At 38.8% G+C, this 21,609-nt stretch overlaps 1 protein-coding gene across 4 annotated transcripts in view; it reads left to right on the top strand.

The window, feature by feature from the left end:
* CTNND2 (catenin delta 2) overlaps window positions 1-21,609 on the top strand; it is a 942,360-nt gene that overhangs the window by 694,126 nt on the left and 226,625 nt on the right. For all 4 annotated transcript variants that reach the window (XM_033178807.1, XM_033178804.1, XM_033178806.1 and 1 more), the window contains exon 11: window positions 18,070-18,283. In XM_033178807.1, coding sequence (XP_033034698.1) covers window positions 18,070-18,283 — 214 coding nt within the window. The remainder of the gene's footprint in view (window positions 1-18,069; window positions 18,284-21,609) is intronic.

The raw sequence follows: 21,609 nt of genomic DNA, 5'->3' as shown, positions 1-21,609 counted from the left end.
TATTTGGCCAGGCAATATAGATCCACCTCCTTCAGCAGGCACCTCCTCTAGCAGCCAAAGAATGAGCCCTGGTGGTTATAGGAGGAGGATGATCTATTGGTTACGACCTTGAAGGGAGCAGCTTGGACTTTGGGAATGAGTGGGCACAGCAAACCTCTGCTGTTTGCAGGTGTGCTGATCAAAGCAGCCACTTCTTATCCAGCGAAGCCTGAAGTGCTCCTCATGAGCACATAACTTGGCAGCAGATTTTCCACCTATGTATGAGCACTGTGTTGCTGCTGTAGCAAATTACCATACCCTTAGTGACTTCATACGACATACACTTACTATCTGGTAGCTCTGGGGCTCAGAAGTGCAAAATTGGTCTCACTGGGCTAACATCCAGGTGTTGGCAGGTTTGTATTCCTTTCTGGAGGCTCTAGGGTGAAATCTGTTTTCTCTCATTTTCCGGCTTCTAGAGGCTTCCTGCATTCCTTGGTCCATGGCCCCTTCGCTCTTCAAAGTCAGCAATGGCTGGTTGAGTCTGTCTCACACTGTTGTCCTTCTATTCGGACTCTCCCGCCCCTCTCTTCAGCTTTTGAAGGAACTTTGTGATTACATGGAGCTCACCCCTATAGTTAATGTTAGACTCTTTAAGATCAGCTAATTAGCAGCCTTCATTCCATCTTCATCCTTAATTCCTCTTTTCCGTGTAACATGACATATTCACAGGTTTCAGGCATTGAGACATTGACATCTTATAGGGTGGGCGGTTGGGGGACATCGTTCTGCCTACCACCATGTATTAGAGTGAGGAAAATGCTCTCTCAGCTCTTAGAGGAACCCTGCGCAGCTGCACATCTGCCTGCAGGATGCCACATTACATCCTGCTCTGTGGAGCTATCTTCCTTCAGATAAGGTTCAGGATTTTTTGCCACTTAACAGAGCATTATTCCTTTGACTAGTTGGTTGGCTAGTCACATCAATCCATTCCATCTTTATGACCACATGGTCTTGAAAGCAAATGTATCGATTATATGTTGAAGGAGTCCCAACTCTCATTATGAAAATCCCCTTTTGAAAATTTCAATGTAAATCACAGTTTCCTTAATGTGTCATTCAAAATCACCATTTCCCTCACCCCTGTAAACATATCTATATTAATAAATACCTAACAGTTTTTCATATTATCTCTCAGAGTTCCCAAAGGTAACATTTTTCCCCTTTTGGTAGTCTTCCAATGATGAGGCTCTAGATTTAATTTCTCTGTGATGAACATCCTAAGAAATGAATCAATGGATGATAATTTGTTTTGCAATTTAGATTTTTTTCCCATTTTAGTGTCTTAAATCCTGAAGAGTGACAGCAGAATGTGAAGATTTTGAATTATGAATAATCTTCCTTGTTGTTCTTACTTATTCTGTCTCTTTACCATTTAACCCAAGTTCATCTAATGGAAATTGGATATTCAACCATGGACCTGAGTGCTACACTGTTTCACATGCTTTTACATATTTTTGCATTAAAGAAAACAAGGCATCTGCATATCTATAATTAGCTGATATATTCAGCACTGGCTCCTACAAACAAGATGCAGGTGTACATAGTGCAGAGGCATTTTATATGTAGTGCTGTCATGTACTTGTGGGAAAATTACTCTCACTTCATGAAATAAAAAGATAAAGCTATAAAAAAAAAAACATTTTTAGAGGTGCATGATGTTTGCCGGACCAGTATCATGATGTTCATGGTTGTATAATATTCTGAGTTTCTGAGATATCTTCTTAGGCACTGGAAGTCCTTGTTCCCAAGTGTGAATCTGCTTGATATATGATATTTCTCCTGATGGGCAGACGTTCCAGTCAGACATATTGCAGAAGTTCAAAGTCAATAGTCAAAACTGCGCTCAGTCAAAAGATAACATGGATATATGGAATGCCTACTGGGTACCAGGCACTACTTTCAGCCCTGCGGACACGGCGTTGAGCAAGTCGGGCAAGATCTCTGCTGTTGCAGCACTGACGTCTCTCTGTGTGAGGATGGAAGCAGAAAATGAACCAATAAATACATGAAATCTATCAGGTGGTAAATGGAGCTAAGATAGAACCTAGAGAAGAGGAAGATTGAGGATGAAGGGGAAGGGGTGGCCATCATTTTTTATGACTAATCAGGTTTAGGGGACACCTGCATGGTGGAAGAGAAGCCACTCTGCAGACTCTGGGAGAACAACCTGCTCAGAAATTTCCAGAAGCCCAGGACAATGGAAGCCGAAGTGAGTAAGAAACAGTGATGAGAGATGGAAACAGAGAGAAGACATAGGCAGGTCAGGCAGGAATGAAGGCCAAGATTAACGATCTTCCGAATGTGGTGGGAATCATTAAAGGATTTTGAGCAGCGATCAACATGACCTCATTGGTTACGTATGTTTTTTGAAAAGGCGACTTTGACTACTGTGTGTGCAGAATTTAGAAATAAAAGACAAAAAATCCTTCCCTAAGGCCCTGCTCCGTTATTAGTCCTCAGCATCTACCAGCCTATTAAAAACTGAGAATATAATCATTGCCTTCCTTCCAGTCTGGAGAAAAATTGTGTGCAATAAAACAAATAACTCATCTGAAAATTTTTAAAGAATTAAAAATACGAAGCAAGGTGTTTATATAGCCTGTATTCTTTTAAATGCAAAATTAGAAAATCAGTAAATAAAACAGAGAAGAAAGAAACCTGATTTTAATAAACCTGAGATGTCATGCATTAAAGATTTTTAAAGAGTTTACTGCTAAGAACTAACCTCTGAAAATAGATTAAAATCAGAGCATTTTACTATGTGTTATTGAGGTTATAGCCATTGAATCTGGTACACTCCAGAGCTGAAAATCTTTGAACGGAAATTATTAAAGAAAGAACAGCCTTCTCAACATCTGTAGCTACTTGAATTATTGGAAAGGAGAATACCGACAGGCAGGTCCTCTGAACCCACAAGTGGTGGGTTACAAGAAAAAAAGAAAATTAATGCTACAAGCTTTAAATTGGAATAAAATAGTATAAAGAACTGAATGAATACCATTTTGGTGAGGGAAGGAGGAGAAGACCTCCTTTCTGAACGATTTTCTCTTTTAAATGTTTACATTTACTTATAGACATATGTTATACATTGTTATATATGTATGACATTATACTATATATATGTGTGTGTAAAACTATTGGCATACGTGTAATAATATAGCAGTACTAACCCCCAAACTGCTAGGAGAGTTGTGATGCCTTCAGAATTTCTGCAGTGACCTTCCATGGAATGCCTAGGAGAAGGTCGCCTTCTCCATTAGGATGACACATCAGTGTGGGATGCACTGCATTGCACTTGATGAGATTTTTTGGTACATAATTTTATAAATTTCAAAGGTCACAGATACAACAAATGTGTATTTTCTTATACCAAGATCCAAGCGTCATATCAATGTTCTGCTTGGACTGAAGGATAAAATGAAGAGTGAATAATACTTAATCAGCTGAGCAGCAACATTCAGTAAATCATATTTCAGTTTGCCCTGTTGCAGACAGATTTCCCTGGTAACACCTTTCTTTGTGTTCAATAGAAATGTGAGAAAATAAGGTTGACATGGTTGAGTTTGTGGAGTCTCAAAAGAGCGAATCATAGTGGTCAAATCCAGCAGACTCCTGGGGGAGCTCCGGGGAGCTCTGAGTGATGGAATTTACGCTTTTCCTTTTTGCTCAGCCTCTGGGATCCCAGCAGCCTCCACCCTCTGATTGTGGAGGCAGAGCTAAACGCAGAAACACAAGATGGCTCCACCAGTTACCTTGCTGGAGCTCAGAACACAGAGTTACTGGAGTAAAACCATTTAAATTGATTGAAACAAAAACGGTTGAGAGATGTAGAACCCCCCACGTGTGTGTTATACTATAAATGTCTAGGTGTCAGGAAAACGGTCAAACCATTCAATAGCGAAGATACCCTTTTACATGATGGATAATTCCTTCTTTTGAACCAGCTCTCAAATTTCTTCTCATGTCTTCCTGGCCACAACCTCCCTTGTCATTCCTGCCCAGAAACCATGTGTGGGTTCTATCACCTCATTTATGTGGTTATTTCCTCCTTTGTGTGTTTTTCAATGCCAGCTCGTCTGGTCTCTTCCCAGCATCCCCCACACTCCCTGTCTCTTACCTCTGGGAAGGGCTCTGTGCAGGTCGGGGCTCTTACCGAGACCGGCTCCCACTCTCCAACCTTCCGCTGCTGGTCTCTCTGTGGAGCCAGGCCTCAGCCATGTGGGCTCCAGGAATCAGGGCCTGTTGACCAGAACAGCTCTCTAGAAACATGCCGCGCTCTTACATTCTGTGCTTTGGCTTTAAAATTCTCATACATCTTGTATTCTACTTCGTAAAGTCTCCGAGTCTTTATTAGTGTGAAAAATAATGCCCCCCAGTCTTTGGGTGAATTTAAGGACCAAAAAGAGGTATCATTGTCTGGCATACTGATGCCTGTCCTTTCCCTGAACCCTACCATATGTGCCCTCAACTTTAAAAAGCGTGGACCTACTACACTCCAAGCATTTGAGGGTTTAATCATGTACTACATTGTATAGGTCACCAGTTTTTCAACTCCCAAGAAATCAGTTCAGCTGATATTTCTTCCAGAAACAACTACCCTACCCCATTTCCTAAGGAGGCTGGTTTTGTGACTTTCCTGTGGGCTTCATACACTGTATTTGTTCCTGTGTGTATCCCCTTCACTAAACCATGACTGCCCCAGGGAATGTGGACCGATGCTTAATAAATATCAACTGAACTGAACAAAACTGGAATTATTTTCTCAACCACAGTTTAGTGTGGTTAAGCATTGGCTTTTACTACTACAAAAACATATCTTCAAAACATATGGGAGACTTTATAGAAAGAAAAAATAGAAAGAAAAAAATACATGCATAACAAAAAATACCTTCCATCATGTAATGCATATAGTAAAGCAAATTATATTCTGTACAATTTTTACTGGCTTAATGAAAGTCTTGAGGTGATTTAAATTTTTTAAAGTCAGAATATTTTTAATTTAAAATTAAAATAAATACATAAGAAAATTTTCTTGACATTTCTATCATAACTTCTTTTGGTGGAATACATTACTTTTACTTTACTTCTCATTTGTTATAACCATAGGCTAAGACACAAAACAATTTCTCTATTATTTCTGCATGTATACTTAGCATAATTTTATATTTTAGAAAGATGTTATTTTCCATTTTGCATGAACAAAAGAATAGCAATTTTTAAATGTGTGGTTTTGTCATGCCAGTAACATAGAAATTTAAATGAGGGGCGGTGTCTTTCCAAACTGCTTTGCCATCTGTCAGTCAACCAAAAACTACTGCTGTGATGATTATCAACACACTCGTTTATTAAAAGCCCAGGACCCCAAATCGTAATCACGCGTGATTCCTTTCTTTCGATCAGACTTGATATTTACCACCCTACCTGTAAAACAGCCTAGAATTTGGCCATTTTTTAGTGCTTGTACTCCCATCAATCAATCAAAAGCTGCTGTGGTTCTCTCACCTGGACAACGGGAGTGGCCCTAGCTGGTGGTCAGTCTGTCCTCACGTGGCACATGGTGTTTAAAACAATGAGTTAGGGCAATTCAAATTCCAGTCTTTCTCAGAGTAAAGCCAGGGCCCTGCAGCCTCATCTCGCCTCCCCTGGCCCCACTGCCTCTCTTTCGCTCAGCACTAGCACACAGGCCTTCCAGGTCCTCCTCTCTTTGGGGCCTCTGTCACTCCATGTCACCGAGTCTTTGCTTAAGTGTCCCCTGACCCACTCCCCGGCAACTCCATCACACACTATTCATCCTGTCTTCCTTCTCTGACTTCTTTTTGGTTTGTCACCCAGAAGAACCCAGGTGTTGAGGGACCTAAAACTTGTCCAGTTTAGCAGATCTTCTTTAAGCAGAAGAATACAAAATAATGACTAGAAAATTGCGAGGTCCTCTTTTAGTAAAGCCGCCTCCAGTTTTCATTATTGCAAGGGTCGTATTTGCTCCCTTGCTGGTTTCTTTACTTAATTCCTGACTCCACAGATTCCTTGACTCCTTCCAGCAGGGACCATGGCCCATCACACCTCCTCTAAGCCCCAGCACCTTGAGCAGACAAGGCCCACAGGAAACATTTGCCAAACAAGCAACTGTCCAGGCCTTATACAATGAAAGCTTTGCGGGTAGTATTTGTAGGCCTCTTATATTCACATTCTTAGATGTTTTAATGATTTTCAAATAGTTAAGTTACCTATCTCCCTTTTGGGGTGTGTGTTTTCAAAATTTATATGAGGTCATCCAAAATTCTCTTTGAGATGTTGAACAATGTGTGACTTTAGCTTTGCCACATACAAATAAATATGTTACATCTTGTCCTCTCCAAACGAAGAGATAATTAGATGAGTAATCATTCACCTAAAAGGTAGATATTTATGCTCAAAGGAGATGACTGATTATTTCTTTTCAAAAGTAAGACTGGAATTTGAAGAGTATTTGTTATTAGTCAGTCTTAGATCTTTATTTCTTATTTATTTTATTTTTATTTATTTATTTTTAGACAGAGTCTTCCTCTGTCATCCAGGCTGGAGTGCAGTGGCAAGATCTAGGTTCACTGCAGCCTCCACCTCCCAGGTTTAAATGATCCCCGAGCCTCAGGCTCCTGAGTAGCTGGGATTACAGGCGTGTACCACCATACCTGGCTAATTGTTGGTATTTTTAGTAGAGACAGGGTTTCACCAGGTTGACAAGGCTGGTCTTAAACTCCTGACCTCAAGTGATCTGCACATTTTGGCCTCCCAAATAACTGATGTGAGCCACCACACCCAGACAATCTTATATCTTTATTGAAATTATCTCTATGAAACTACCAAGTGTCACACTCTATCCTTATTGTATTGACTGGGTCGAGGAGGAGAAAGAAAAGGAAGTGAATACCCGAACCATCTGAAGATGTATCCTAACTTTAGTATGGATAGTATGCTTCCCTATGCGGATATATTAAAATTATATTTAAACTTTTAAAATCAGTATCACTAGGATACTAAAGCTGAAGCAGTATTGTATATCTGCATACAATTACTACTTTTGAAGTTAAATTGCCTCCATTCTTGTTTGTGTTCAGGACTCCTCATTCATTCTTGAAATCTCATAGATATTCCTTTAACTTATTTTTGCCCTTATTTGGTTTATTTAGTTCTTAAATTCTTGGAATGTACATGATCTATAGTCAGCTTCCCTAAGACCTTTAGGTATGATTCAGGCCTTTAACATTGGCTTGTAATTCTTTGTATCACACGTTAGCTCCTAAATACACTGGGCTTTATTTCCTGGTTATCCACTCTGTTCCGCTAAGCCATCTTGACTACTACATCAGTATCACAACATTTTAACTATTGAGTCTTTATGTAGCATTTATAAATGAGATAAAATAATTTCTCCCTTGTAGTCCTCCTTATTGAAATAGTCTTACTTTTGGTTGCTTGCTTAAGATTCCAGATGAAAGTTGGAATCATTTTATCATGTTCCAGAAAATCCCTTGAATTTTGATTGAAATTGTGTTAAAAGTATGAATAAATTTTGGAGAATTTATAGCCTTTTCAATATCCACTCTTTTCATTCATGAACAGAGCATTTCCTTATACTTCTTAATGTTTGTGTTTATATTGTTCAGTAAAGTACTTTAATTGTATTCATGTTGATTCTTTACCTCTTTGGTAAAGAATGTATTCAAAGACTCAACCTCACTAGTAGTTAGGAATACACAAATTAAAACTAAAAAGAGATATCACTTTACATCCAATAGATTGGTTAAATTCAAGGAAGACGTTAGCAATGCTGAGTATCTAAACTTCTTCTCTGTCATATTCATAGCCAGTATTTTGTTGAGTTCTGCCCTCATGACTTAAGTTTGCTTATAATATGTGTGTGTCAGTCCTTTTCATTGTGGCTCCTGGCTTTTGTATCAACCTTAGATCTTCCCAGTAGTATATAAATACCCATTTGTACATCCCCTTAGTGCTTTTTTGTTGTATGTTTCACATTTACATTTCTAATCCATCTGGAGTTTACTTTTTGTCATTGTGAAGAAATCAAATGCTATGTCATCCCTTATGTGGTGAGCCTGTTTTTACTAATTCTAGGTATCGAATCCATACTGCTTTCTGATGAAATCCTAAAGTCTTGTAAACATGTGTATCTTTTCTGGAGTTTTTTTCTTCTCTCCCATTGTTATCTATTGATTCTGGGGTCATTTCATATTGTTCTGTATATAGGTGCTTTAGAATATGTTCTTCTTTCCATAATACTTTATTTTTCATGTGATTTTTTTTCCTACGTTCATTCTTCCAGATGAGCTTTAGTGTCACTGTGTCCAAAAACAACTTTAAAATTTACTGGGCTTTGGATTTGAACTGCTTTAATATTTAAATTAATCTAGAGACCAATGGAAATCTTTATAATACTGAAGGAATGTGATAGTCCGTTTACATTTATTCACATCTGCTTTTATGTATTTCAGTCAATCCATGTCATTTTCTTCATACAGAAACTTCTCGATTCATAATATATTTATTTCCTAAGTATTTTCTGTATCAAGTTGCTTTTCTGAATGGAATAATTTTCTCTTAATACTCTGACCAATTATTTTTAGTATATAAGAAAATTATGAATTTTTATATATATCCATGAGGAAGCTTTCATTTTTAAAATTTTAAGCTAGTATTTTACTGAATTTTCCAATTAATTCCAAAAGGTCTTTTAATCAATCTTGATCATCGTGAGTCTTTTTTCCAAATGACTCACCTCCTTATTTCAGTTTTCCAGTTTTACTCTATTGACCATCACATCCACAACAAAGTTAAATAATAAGGCTGGTAACCAGTGTCTTCACTTTATTATGGATTAAAAATGAAGATCATTCTAATGTTAAGTTGCTTAAATGCCATAGTAGTGGCAGGTTTTCTCAGAGTCAAGTTCAAGCTCAAATAGTCTGCTCAGTCAGCTGTGAAGCAAGGACTTTCAAAGCTAAAGCCAGTAACAAAGGCTAGTGGTGGATTTGGAGTCCAGGCAAGGAAATCTAGTCCAGGCCCCAAAGGAGAGACCTCTGCTTAATCAGTTGGGGAGGATGAGAGCTGTCCAGCAACACATAAAAGAAGCCAAAAGATCAGAATTCAGAGAAGTGAGAGAGAAAGAAGGTGTCAGCCCTCACCATCCATCTTTAAATATTTTAAACAATGTCCATCTTTATAAACAGTGAATATTTGTTTTAGGATATGGTACTAACTATATGTAATTGATGTAATAAACTCAAATAATATGAGGCCTTGAATGTATTCTTTTTTTTTTTTTTTTAATACTTGAAGTTCTGGGATACATGGTACAGAACGTGCAGGTCTGTTACATAGGTATACACGTGCCATGTTGGTTTTCTGCACCCATCAACCCATCATCTACATTAGGTATTTCTCCTAATGCTATCCCTCTTCTAGCCCCCAACCCCCCAATAGGCCCCGGTGTGTGATGCTCCCCTCCCTGTGTCCATGTGTTCTCATTCTTCAACTCCCACTTATGAGTGAGAACATGCAGTGTTTGGTTTTCTCTTCCTGTGTTAGGTTGCTGAGAATGATGGTTTCCAGCTTCATCCATGTCCCTGCAAAGGACATGAACTCATCCTTTTATATGGCTGCATAGTGTTCCATGGCATATATGCTGCATATATTCTTATGAAACATCCAATAGATTAAATCTCCTATTGTGAAGTAGAACATACATCTGCTTGAATAGACTGTGTATACAGATCTACAGAGATAGGATAGTAGTCAGAGAGAGAGAGAATAAGTGTAAGTGTAGCCTTTAAACCTGGGAGCATGGTCTTGGGAGGAGAAATCCACCCTGCACTCACACACAATATTTGCCTCTGACTGATGATGTTACAAAGTTATTCAAGGAAAGCAGTTATTCAAGTTATTCCAGGCCCTAGAATTTCTTAGGTGCTTTCTAGTCTGGGTTCATCAAGACTTTGTAATTTAGAGAAAATCATGGGATATTAGCATCATGAAATATCTAAATGTGGAAATAAAAAGTCACATTGGAGTTTAGTTAGAATGCAGTAAGAGTTACTGGAGGCTTTCTTCGTAATTGTCAATGCTTTGTGATTTTTTGCATTCAGTGTCTGCAAGGACAGCTCAAAATTTACACCAAGTGATAGAAGCCATTAGACTTATCAAGATCACATTTCCTGAGTGGTGTCTTTCGAAAAGAAACTCGAATCACTTGAAATTTTTCGTGTTTAAAAAAGAAAACACAGAGGTCTTTCCTGGGTGCACTTAAAGAGTAAAGTTGAAACTCACTTACAGTGTTCAGCAATTCTGAGGACTCCCGAGTGTGTTTTTGGAGGGTGTCTGCTCTCAGAAAAACAGTTGCCAGAAAAAAAACAGCTTTGAGGTGCATTTGACCTCCAAGCCTGCTTCATTCCCAGAAGACTTCACTGCTCATCTCACAGTTAGCAAGAGATCTATTCGATATATACGGTTTATATCCTAAATCCAATTTATAAAGTTAAACCCTAAATTGTATTCCTTTCACTATCACGTATCAACATTTTATTAAATTAATTTATATTTTGGCCAGGAAAGCAATTAAGAATATCATTTAAAAAGTTGATAGAGTAGATAGTTCTGTGATATATAATGTTTTCTGAGCACTTTGTTAATCAATTCACTTTTGAAATCTCATTTAATCCTGAAGACAACCTATGAGGTAGGTTCACACTTTGTTCATGCTTCACAGGCATTTAAGTAACTTACCTGGGGGACATCGGTTTTAAGATCTGATTTGAACCTAGGTCTGAGGTAGCACCTCCAGTCACTGCAACATGCTTTCTCTCGAAAACACAATTGATAAAGAAACATTACTCATCTTGGTTCCCCTATCGAATGGAGAACGCAGGCTGTTTCATACAACTGGAGGGAGAGAGAGATTCTCAAAAATAATTTCTACGAAAAAATTATGACGTTTATGAAATATACTTCTGTATTACTCAGAGACAGCTACATGGACATACCTCAGTTCAGATTTTATGGAAACATTGGTTGTTTAACTGGCTTTGTAATTAAGGGTTGAAACTCAGTGAGGTAAAATGTGCGTTTTACAGACTGATAACTTTGTACTTTCTACATACATCTGGTTAATCATCTGGTTTGGGATCCACAAACTTTGTATCTTCCATTAGCTTATAAGCTGAGAAAATTATTGAAATTCTTAATATTAAAAAGGAGTGTGTAATAATTATATCACTTAAGAAAGCTTTTTCAAAACCTGCACCATGGAAAAGTAACAGTTAATTGAAAATTTAGTAAAAAAATCACTGCATTCCCTTATCTTCTTTTTAATCAACTCTTTCTATAAACCCGTTCTCAGACATTGGGATTTGAGTTTTCATAAGTATCTAAAGAAAATAAGTACTATAGTACATAGTATCCATAGTTTGTGTGTGTGTATATATGCTCTATGTATGTGTGTGTGTATATATATTTATGATATACTATACATATATATAGTATGTAGTGATAGTCTTGCATACTATTATTAAGTTTTACTTTGAGCCTCAGGCACAGCCTGGTTTCTTTCAACAGGAACCCAGAAGCCCAAAGATATATCCATTTTATTAAAATGAAAGATTCCTGAAAGGAATAGCAGCACATACCCAGGTCCTTACCTGTTTTGAGGCCCTTGTCTCACCAAATAATAGGTTGACAGAAGCTACTCCAGCCTTTTCTGTCTTCTGTCCCTAGCTCCAAATCCCTCCCTTTTGCAAATGCAGAGCAGGCAAGCAATCTCTTCTGTTGCCCTGACTGCCCGGTAGGCCATGCCCTCAGGGTCTCACTATCCTCTAAGCAACTTGTCATAGTATTTTTTCTTTTAAATAAAGACAGATACCTCCCAAGAGGAATTCTGTTACAAGCTGTTTAAAGTATTTTTTATCCACTATACATCATCATTATCATTACATTTTTATGAAGACTGTCATAAATATCTGAACGCTGCTGTAATTGAATATGCTATAAATTATTCATTGATGTTGATACCAGTTTAATGATAATAGCTAATTCATTGGCAAATATATGCTATTGTCACTATATGCAGATTATGTTAAGAGTAACAAATCCTTTGGTGATGAGGCCCTATTTTTGCAATAGGTACTATTGCATTACTTGCATTTCTCTTGTGTATAGTTTAATTACTTATCCATTTGTTTTCTGATTTAAAAGTCTTGGATATATTCTACCTTGTAAGGAAAAGGCAAAGAAGAAACTCACTGCATCCTTTTCTTGCATGATTTTTAGATACTCTCAGTTCTTGAGTTTAAATTGTAAACATACTTTGAAGCAGTGGATTTTAGGGCAAAGGTGTGAAAGCCATTTTTATTCTTCCCTGGTGCAAACTGGGAATGCATTCTAGTGCTCATTCCCCAGAGATTATCTGCATCAGGCTTAACAATGCCCTCACTGTAAACAACCTAAAAACAAAACCAAACCAAACCAAAGACAGGCAGTAGGGCATAGTTTTGCCTTATTTGATTGGTTAATTCATCTTTTGTTTCCCCTGGGGATGGGGTTTACCCCCCTCCACCTCCCTTACTCCTTATAGATTACTCTTGCCATCTAGATTCCTGAATTGCACACCTAAGCACAAAAATAAATGTGAGGCCTTGACACAGGAACAACTGACTAAAGTCAATCATCTGTCAAAGAACCACTTAATAAATGAGTTTAAGACCGTCTATTCAGGTCATGTATGAAAGGTCCCTTCTGGCCACTGTCCAATTTTATCAGGTCCAGGAAAGTAGCAGACATGAGAATTGTTCAGTCCAGATTCAAATGACGCTATCATTTCCCCGTATGTATTTCAACATTCATTGTTTCCATTTTAATCATTTGTATGAATGTAAATAAATCTGAACCACACAGGTAGTCTTAAAAGAGAAGGAGACACAATGAGGCGCCACTATACACCTATCAGAATGACCAGAATGAATGCAAAAGGTGACAGCACCAAATGGCTAGGGAGGATGTGGAGCAACAGGAACTCCCATTCACTGCTGATGGGAATACGGAACAGCCATTTTGAAAGAATATATAGCAGTTTCTTACCAACTAAACATACTTTTATCATGTGATCCAACAATGGCGCATCTTGGTATTACTAAAGAAATTTAAAACTTACGTCTACTCAAAAACCTGCATGCAATTGTTTATAGCAATGTTATACAGCGTTGCCAAAACTTGGAAGCAACCAAGATGTCCTTCAGTAGATGAATGAATAAATAAACTGTGGTACATCCAGAAAATGGAATATTATTCAACATTCAACACTAAAAAGAAATGAGATATCTAGCAAAGACATGGAGAAACCTTAAATGTATATTACTAATAGAAGACAATCTGAAAAGGCTACATCCTGTGTGATTCCAACTATTTGAAATTCTAGAAAGGCAAAATCATGGAAACAGTAAAAAGATCAGTGGTTGCCAAGGGTCAGTGGAGAAGGAGGGATAAATAGGCAAAGCACAGAGGATTTTTTAGGACAGTGAAACTATTCTGTATGAAACTATAATGGAGGATACATGTCATTGTACATTTATTAAGAATAGAGGGTACAGCAGAAATGAACCCTATTGTTACTTTGGACTATTGAACTCTGTAGAATTTGGGTGATAACAATGTGTCAATGTAGATTCATCCAGTGTAACAAATGTACCTTTAGGGTGCAGATCTTTGATAGTAGGGGAGGCTGTGCCTGTGTGGGGAAAGGGAGTACATGAGAATTTTGACCTTTCTGCTCAATTTTGCAGTGAACCTAAACCTACTCTAAAAAGGAGAGAGAGAGAGAGAGAGAGAAAGAGAGAGACAAATACCTGACAACCAGCTGCACCATTCATCTGATAAATACTTATTCACGTACTACCTTGTGACAGGCACTCTTTGAGTGCATCTTATTTTATTGTTGAATTATATATAAATATAAGATATACATTAACTAGCATTTTATTGACTTTAATGCTGTGAAACCTAAAATCTTCCAAGACTTGACTTTTAAAAAATTCTGCATGAGGCCTGGCACAGTGGCTCACGTCTGTAATCCCAGCACTTTGGGAGACTGAGGTGGATAAATCGCTTGAGCCCAGGAGTCGAAGACCAGCCTGGGCAACATGCTGAAACCTCATCTCTACTAAGTGAATCACTTGAACCCTGGAGGTGGAGGTTTCAGTGAGCCGAGATCGCGCCACTGCACTCCAGCCTGGGTGACAGAGCGCAACTCTGTCTGAAAGAAAAACAAAACAAAAACAATTCTGCAGGAAGATGATTAAATAAATAATGTGAGGAGAGGGTAGACTGACCTGCAATGATCATATGTTAACAAAAACCTGGGTTCAGCTTGCTGGATGTGGAGTGATCGACTAGGGGGATAAATTGGAACTAGACAGCTCGTCATTTTTGGGGAGAATAAATAAAGGTGCCATTTCAAATAAGACAAGTTTCTTCTGATAGGTTTTCAGAAAGTTGTACATTTTAAGAGTTTAAAACAGGTTTGTTTGGAAGCTTGGAAAGATTTCATGTTAGGTACCAGAAGAAACTGGTAGATGGATTGGGTGCAAGAAATTGGAGGAAGGGGCCGGGTGCAGTGGCTCACGCCTGTAATCCCAGCACTTTGGGAGGCCAAGGCAGGCAGATCACCTGAGGTCAGGAGTTCGAGACCAGCCTGACCAATATGATGAAACCCCGTCTCTACTAAAAATACAAAAATTAGCCAGACATGGTGGCATGCGCCTATAATCCCAGCTACTCAGGAGGCTGAGAAAAGAGAATTGCTTGAACCCAGGAGGCAGAGGTTTCAGTGAGCCAAGATTGTGCCATTGCACTCCAGCCTGGGCAACAAGAGCAAAACTCCATCTCAGAAAAAAAAAAAAAGAAAGAAAGAAAGAAATTGGAGGAAGGAAGGGTCCTGGAGAAAAGCAAAATAGAGGGAAAGTGAAGAGGACAGCATCAGAGCCGTGCACAGCCACCAGAAGCAAGAGGACTGGAGTCCATGTCAGGGCCTCCCTTCTGGTCCTGATGGGAGAGGGGAGGCTGCAGCGGGAGGAGGGAGAACCAAGGACCTGGCCATCCCATTTCACACATGTGGCCATTTACATTTTAACTCTGAGTAATGTTTGGCTTCAGAAAACGAAAGTAGGATTCTCACATTCTTAGATAAAATTCAATCCCAAGAAAACAAGTTTTAATATAGAGTATCTGGTGACCCCAAATAAGAGCAAAAGAAAAAGGTTAATTGACTTATTTATGTTTATCTAAATAGATTAAAATCGAACCGAAAATCTCACTATAAATTTGGGCATATGGCATTAATTAGGGCCATACTGAAAACATTGTGTTTTCATTTTAGCATTAAGAATTCATGCGACGTTCAGTTTGAATTCATTTTCCCTTTAATGTTTTGGAATATTTTAATCACTTAATTCATTAAATCATATGAATTGGAAATATAATAAATTAGGCATATTAATTATAACATCCAGTATTGCTAAAATATATAAATATGAATAAAATGCATAGATTGATTGATGATGCCATCTGTTTTCCATATATAACTAATAGATTCACTGTAAGAATGGATTTATTATCTCTTTTCAATGGTTTCATTATTGTTTAAATAACTAAACTCAGAGAACTTTGAACTAAATCACAGATGGGCAAATATACACACAAAGAGAAAGTGACACTCATAGTTTAACCTTTTTTGTACAAGTGGAATATGCCTTCTCAAGCACTGTGATAAAGTGGGTGTGCTTATAATCTGGGTGCATGAACAAGACACAAGACACACCTATATAGGAATACAGACATCATCTCTCTTGGGCAGGTGTCGAGCAAGCTGTGGGTAGAACTGTAAGTTGGGCAGAGTTGTTTCTCACTTCTTTTTCTCTTTCCTTAGTTGACCCAAAAGATCCTTGAGTCTCTCATACCCAGGTGCTGTCACCACCCTCAGGCTGGGCAACCATAACCCCCTCAACTACACTGTCCCTCTACATCCCTCCCTCTTCCTTCCCTATCATGTTCCTGTGGAGGTGCCTTATGTGAAACGCTGCATTCATGGTTTCAAAGTTAGGGATTTAGAGTCTGAGAGTGCTCTGAGGATTTCCCCTTTTTCTGCTTTCATTTGCTGATGAATGAAAATAATTCCTGTAGGCATATTCAGAATCATCAGACGCCACCCTGTATGAATGAAGCACGCTCTCTTTTGTTTGGAAGCTGGGTTGGAAGAGCTGCAGGGCTGACGCCTCTGGATACATCCCTGGCTGGTCACAAAAGAGGTGTTTGGTTTTTGTCTTTAAAGAGAGATATTTCTTCATTTTGAAAATACTATTTTAGCAAAGCTGAGAAACACCAACATAGCAAGTAATATATTAACCCTCTCCATTCACTTGACAAATATTTCATGAATATTTATGATGTGTCTGGCATTGCACTGGTTTTAGGGATAGGGATATATAACACTTTTCCTCCCAGAACAAGCATCCTTATAGGAGAAGACAGAGGATAATGATAAACATAACAAATAAGTTAGAACATGACAAGTCCTATGAAGAATTCAATAGCACTTGAAGATAAACAAGAATGCTGGCTTGGGGTGAGGGTGTGGGTCCAAGTGCAGTTTCAAACTGTGTGGTTGCACTTGGGCACTATTCAAAGAGCCTTGGGATGGCCTGGCGCGGTGGCTCATGCCTGTAATCCCAGCACTTTGAGAGGCTGAGGTGGGCAGATCACGAAGTCAGGAGATCGAGACCATCCTGGCTAACACGGTGAAACCCCGCCTCAACCAAAAATACAAAAAATTAGCCGGGCGAGGTGGCGGGCGCCTGTAGTCCCAGCTGCTCCTGAGGCTGAGGCAGGAGAATGGCGTGAACCCGGGAGGCGGAGCTTGCAGTGAGCCGAGATCGCGCCACTGCACTCCAGCCTGTCTCAACAAAAAAAAAAAAAAAAAAAAAAAGAGGCCGGAGTTGTAGCCAGGTGTCCCGGCACATCTGTGACATGAATGAGTTTTTCTGTAATCAAAAAATTAAGTAGAGAAGATGCCAATCCTTCGATCCCTGAAGAACTCTGAAGCATACAGTACAGGAGAAGAGTATTCCTGAATGAATCATGCTCTTTTTCCATATACATGCAAAAGTTTTCAGATGCAGCTTTGCTAATGAAAACCCTGTGAAATTGCCTGTGTGTTAAGTAGCCACTTTATTTCATTTCTAATTTAAATTTTAAATTGTTCCCCAAATCAAAGGGCAACCAGGAGAACATGCATCTCGAAATACACAGCAAAAATATTTTGCATTTACTTATAAAAGATTAAAATTTTCTTTTGATAAAAAGAAGAGTAAAAGGTACAGTGGTTTTGTTGTTGTTGAATCAAGTACCTAAATTAAGCATAGCGTCCCTTGGCCTCACGTGTTCTGTCTCTCATGTAAGAAACGTTCTTATTTCCGCGGGTCATCTGAGATAAAACTCATCGTGTCAGTTCTTCCAGTCTCTCATTTCGCTTCTGGTTCCTTTGAAATGTTTAGAGCATATCCCTATTAAGCATAATTTTAACATTTTGTACATCATTCCTGCAGCCCTTTAAGACAGTGGTTAAATTTAATAAGCCTGGGGAATGAGGATCACTCTAATGCCTTTTATTCCTTCATGTGCTTCATCCATGAGGATGTGGCATATTTTTATAGAGAAATGTCTAAGGCACTCATTATGAAGTTAAAATCACCTTTCCCAAATTCTATGGTTTGAAAGAAGTACATTTGGATTGTTATTGGTAGGGTATTAAAGCAAATACAGGCAATCAAATATAAAGCAAACACATTTATTTTTTTTCCGTTTCCTTTTGTATGCCTTAATTCAGTTTGGTGCAATTAATTGTTAGCAGATACTTTATATGAAAAACATGTTTTGGGGTAGGTAGGGGAACCTTACACTGTAAAGCAAAAGTGGTGTCCTTTGCTCTTTCAGATAAGGAGACAAGGAGGCATCCAGCTCCTGGTGGACCTGTTGGATCATCGGATGACCGAAGTCCACCGTAGTGCCTGTGGAGCTCTGAGAAACCTGGTGTATGGGAAGGCTAACGATGATAACAAAATTGCCCTGAAAAACTGTGGTGGCATCCCAGCACTGGTGAGGTTACTCCGCAAGACGACTGACCTGGAGATCCGGGAGCTGGTCACAGGTTAGAATCATTATTAAATTATTATATTTTATCTCAAGGTAAACGTTCCGTTATCCAACACAGAGGCAAATGTACTAATCAAATAAATACTGTGGTGGTCTAATAACGTAGGCAGTCTCAATATGTGTTTTCAAATGAGTAAACAACGGAAGAAAATGGTATCAGATGTGACACACATGGATTGATCATGTTCAATAATCCAGGAAATGTAACCCTCACTAAAATTCTGTGATCATAATCAGTTTTTGTCAGTGGATTTAGAAGTAGTTGAGGGTCGTACAATACCCACGGCTCTTTGTTAGAATAGCATTAATAATAATTGATCAAAGGACAAGGCATGTCAGTTTTTGCTAATAAGGTATATATTCTGGTTTCTAGTGTGGTTAACAACAGACAGCTTATCCTACTTAGCAGTTAATTTTTTGAATGAAATATTCATGTCTATTAAAAGTCACAATTGTTACATATTAAGGAATTTTTAAAAAGTGAACATGAAAGCTTTTCCATGATTGTAGGACTTTTGGGTTTTGTAAAATAGAGGTAATTATAGTAGCCACACTATGGTCATGAGGGTTTAAGAAATGAGACCCTGTAAAACGTATGGCACATATGTGGAATACATGTGAACACAGTCAGTGTTAGCCATGAGCTGTCATCCCTCCCTTTTAAATATGCAGTGTTACTTGGAGTACTAATGGCCCAGGTGGCCTCAATACAGCATTTCAAATTACTCTGCTGCTTACTCATCTTAATCATGCTCACTACCGTTCGAGGTGATATTTGGTTTTCAGTTCATCAAAAAGTACCCCATCGGCAAGTATTTAGCAAATGGATTGCATAGTTGACTGTCTAAAAAGATCTTTTAATTATCTGTGATTCAATCGACCTTCTGTCTTAACTCTAAATTTTCCTTGGAGCTATGCTGATAAAGTAGATGAAAATGTATTTTTTAAGAAAATACATTATTCAAGCTAGAGAGTCACAAATATTTGTCCAGTTCTGGGTCAAGACTCCCAACTTTCGTGTATTTTCTTAAATGTACACTCTTTGAGATTACTGTCACATTTCTTTCTCACTCTTAGTTACATTAGAACTAGATGCAAATTGGTTTTTTTTCTTTTGTTTTGTCTTTCCATAAGTAGAAAATCGTCTTTGTGGAAAAAATAATAATTGTTAAGAATTACTATACTACTAAAGCAATGTTTCACACCAAACTAATGTGGGAAGACACGAGTCAGGGAAAGTAAAAGTGTTTTTATCTACGCAGTATGATGTCTATGATAGTTTAGGGGTGAGTTATGTAACTGAAAGTATTTCCTACCATTATGGTTATGAACAGCCATCCTTATATTTGTGGGTTGTGCTTAAATTGGAACTGCCTGCAAAAGGAAGAGCTCAGTGCGTGTGATGGGGACAGGAGGCTTCTGTGCAGTAAGACTCCACCAACAGATACATGAAGCCATGAGAAATGAAGACCAGCAGAGCGCCTTCTGTGTACACTGTGTGGATTCATTTATGATTTGAGAAGAATTGGATTTGACTAAAATTTGAATTTGCTCCAACACAAAATTCATTGTCTAGAAGAACCCCTCTGTGGTGGCTTCCCTGATTGCCAAAGAAACTCAGCCACATGCCAAAGGTTGAGATGAATGATGGCTTAAAACAGAATGGAAATGCCATACCCCTGACACATGACATCTTCTGCAGTATATATCTTATCCTGTGCTGCCATTTGAAGCAGCTATAAAGAACTGACCGCTGTCGACTCCATTGCCTTCAACATTGCTTCTGACAGCTTCTGGGTGTCAGCCATTCACATGTGCCAGGGCAACATCAGAAATTCCTATGTGAGCCCCATTTGGAAAACCAAAGACATAACCTCTTGTTTCTTTTCCTGGTGAAACACGAGCTGCAGGAATGATGCTTGCTTGATGTACGGAGAGGATACACTCTTACTCCACTTCTTTTAAGAAGGAGGAGATTTGCACCCACTATCATGTTTGGTCCCACTGTGTTTTCATCAGCATATGCTGGGAGTTTGAGGCTCTCTCTGTGTCTCCTCCTAGAAGAAATGCCGTGATAGCCACATCCATTAAGAAGTACAGTGGTTGTTACTTCAATAGATGTTTTCTGCCTTTCCAGAAGCATGTTCATATTGTGCTTGGCTGAACTTCAGCCATCAGTTTCACCTTTTTCAAAGAATAACATATCAGAACATGTTGACAAGCTGAAGTTCATGATTTCTGAAGTTGTCATCATGGATTCTTGAGAAAATCCACAAGCCCCTTGGCCAAGCTTCCACTCTAGTAAAGGAAATTGGAAGAGAGTATCTAGGAGAACATTCTAGTGTGGAAGCAATTGCTACTGTAAGCCAGTCTAGTGATTGGCTCTAGACAAAGCCTTCTGAGTTTCCTTACTGACAGAAGCCTGAGGGGGCCTGGAAACCTGCAGGACTCAGCTGACTTCTGCACAGACGTTGCCTCAATGATGTAAATCAAGCCAAAGCCAGCTTCACCGCCTAAAGCAAAAGCAAAATGAGGCAAAAGGAATTCACCTCAGACAAAGCTTGGATTCTGTTGACCAAGCCTGGGATGCCCTCAGTTGACCACACAGTGCCGCCACGGAGATGCCTACACCAGTGCCCACTGCACGGTGAGGCTCTGATCTGAATGGTCAGGTATGTGCAGCACTGGCTGCTAAATATTTAAAACGATAGACCTGACAAACAAGACCACGTTTTAGGAACTTGCTAGATGAGCGGCAAGGGACTTGCTAGATGAGCGGCTAGATGAGCGGCAAGTGGTTGACTCTGAGAGGTGGAGTAGGGTGTACAAGAAGAAAGGCTGGCTTCACGTCTGTTGTCACAAGGAGCCGCTGCTAATCTGTTTAGGAATTAGGTCAGATATCCATGCATGAATTAAACAAAACGATGATCTAAGTGTAACAGCTATACCCCTTACTTCCTTTGCAATTCTCCCGTGGATCTAATACAGAATTCAGTGAAGAATAACGACTCAGTATGTTACAGGAGCCCCGCCATACAGGGGAATTTTTCTGATCACTTTCCTGCCTATTATCTCGTGGATGAGAACAAATGTTGAACAAAAAATTACATGGGAAGGCAGGGTGAGGTCTCCCTTTGAATTTCTTACTTATTTGTAGACTAGGATGTATTATAAACAAATATTCAAAAGGACAATTTTAGTGATTTTTTAAAAACTAAAGCATAGTTTATAAACCAGATTTTAGATTAGACCTAGCTGTATATCCTGAAGAACCTATGATGTCAAGGGTGCCAAATTATAAGTAAGAAAGAAATGATCTTG

Source organism: Trachypithecus francoisi, unplaced genomic scaffold (assembly GCF_009764315.1).
Source record: "Trachypithecus francoisi isolate TF-2019V2 unplaced genomic scaffold, Tfra_2.0 Lachesis_group2, whole genome shotgun sequence".
Classification (NCBI taxonomy): domain Eukaryota; kingdom Metazoa; phylum Chordata; class Mammalia; order Primates; family Cercopithecidae; genus Trachypithecus; species Trachypithecus francoisi.
This window is presented reverse-complemented; position numbering and strand designations above follow the sequence as displayed.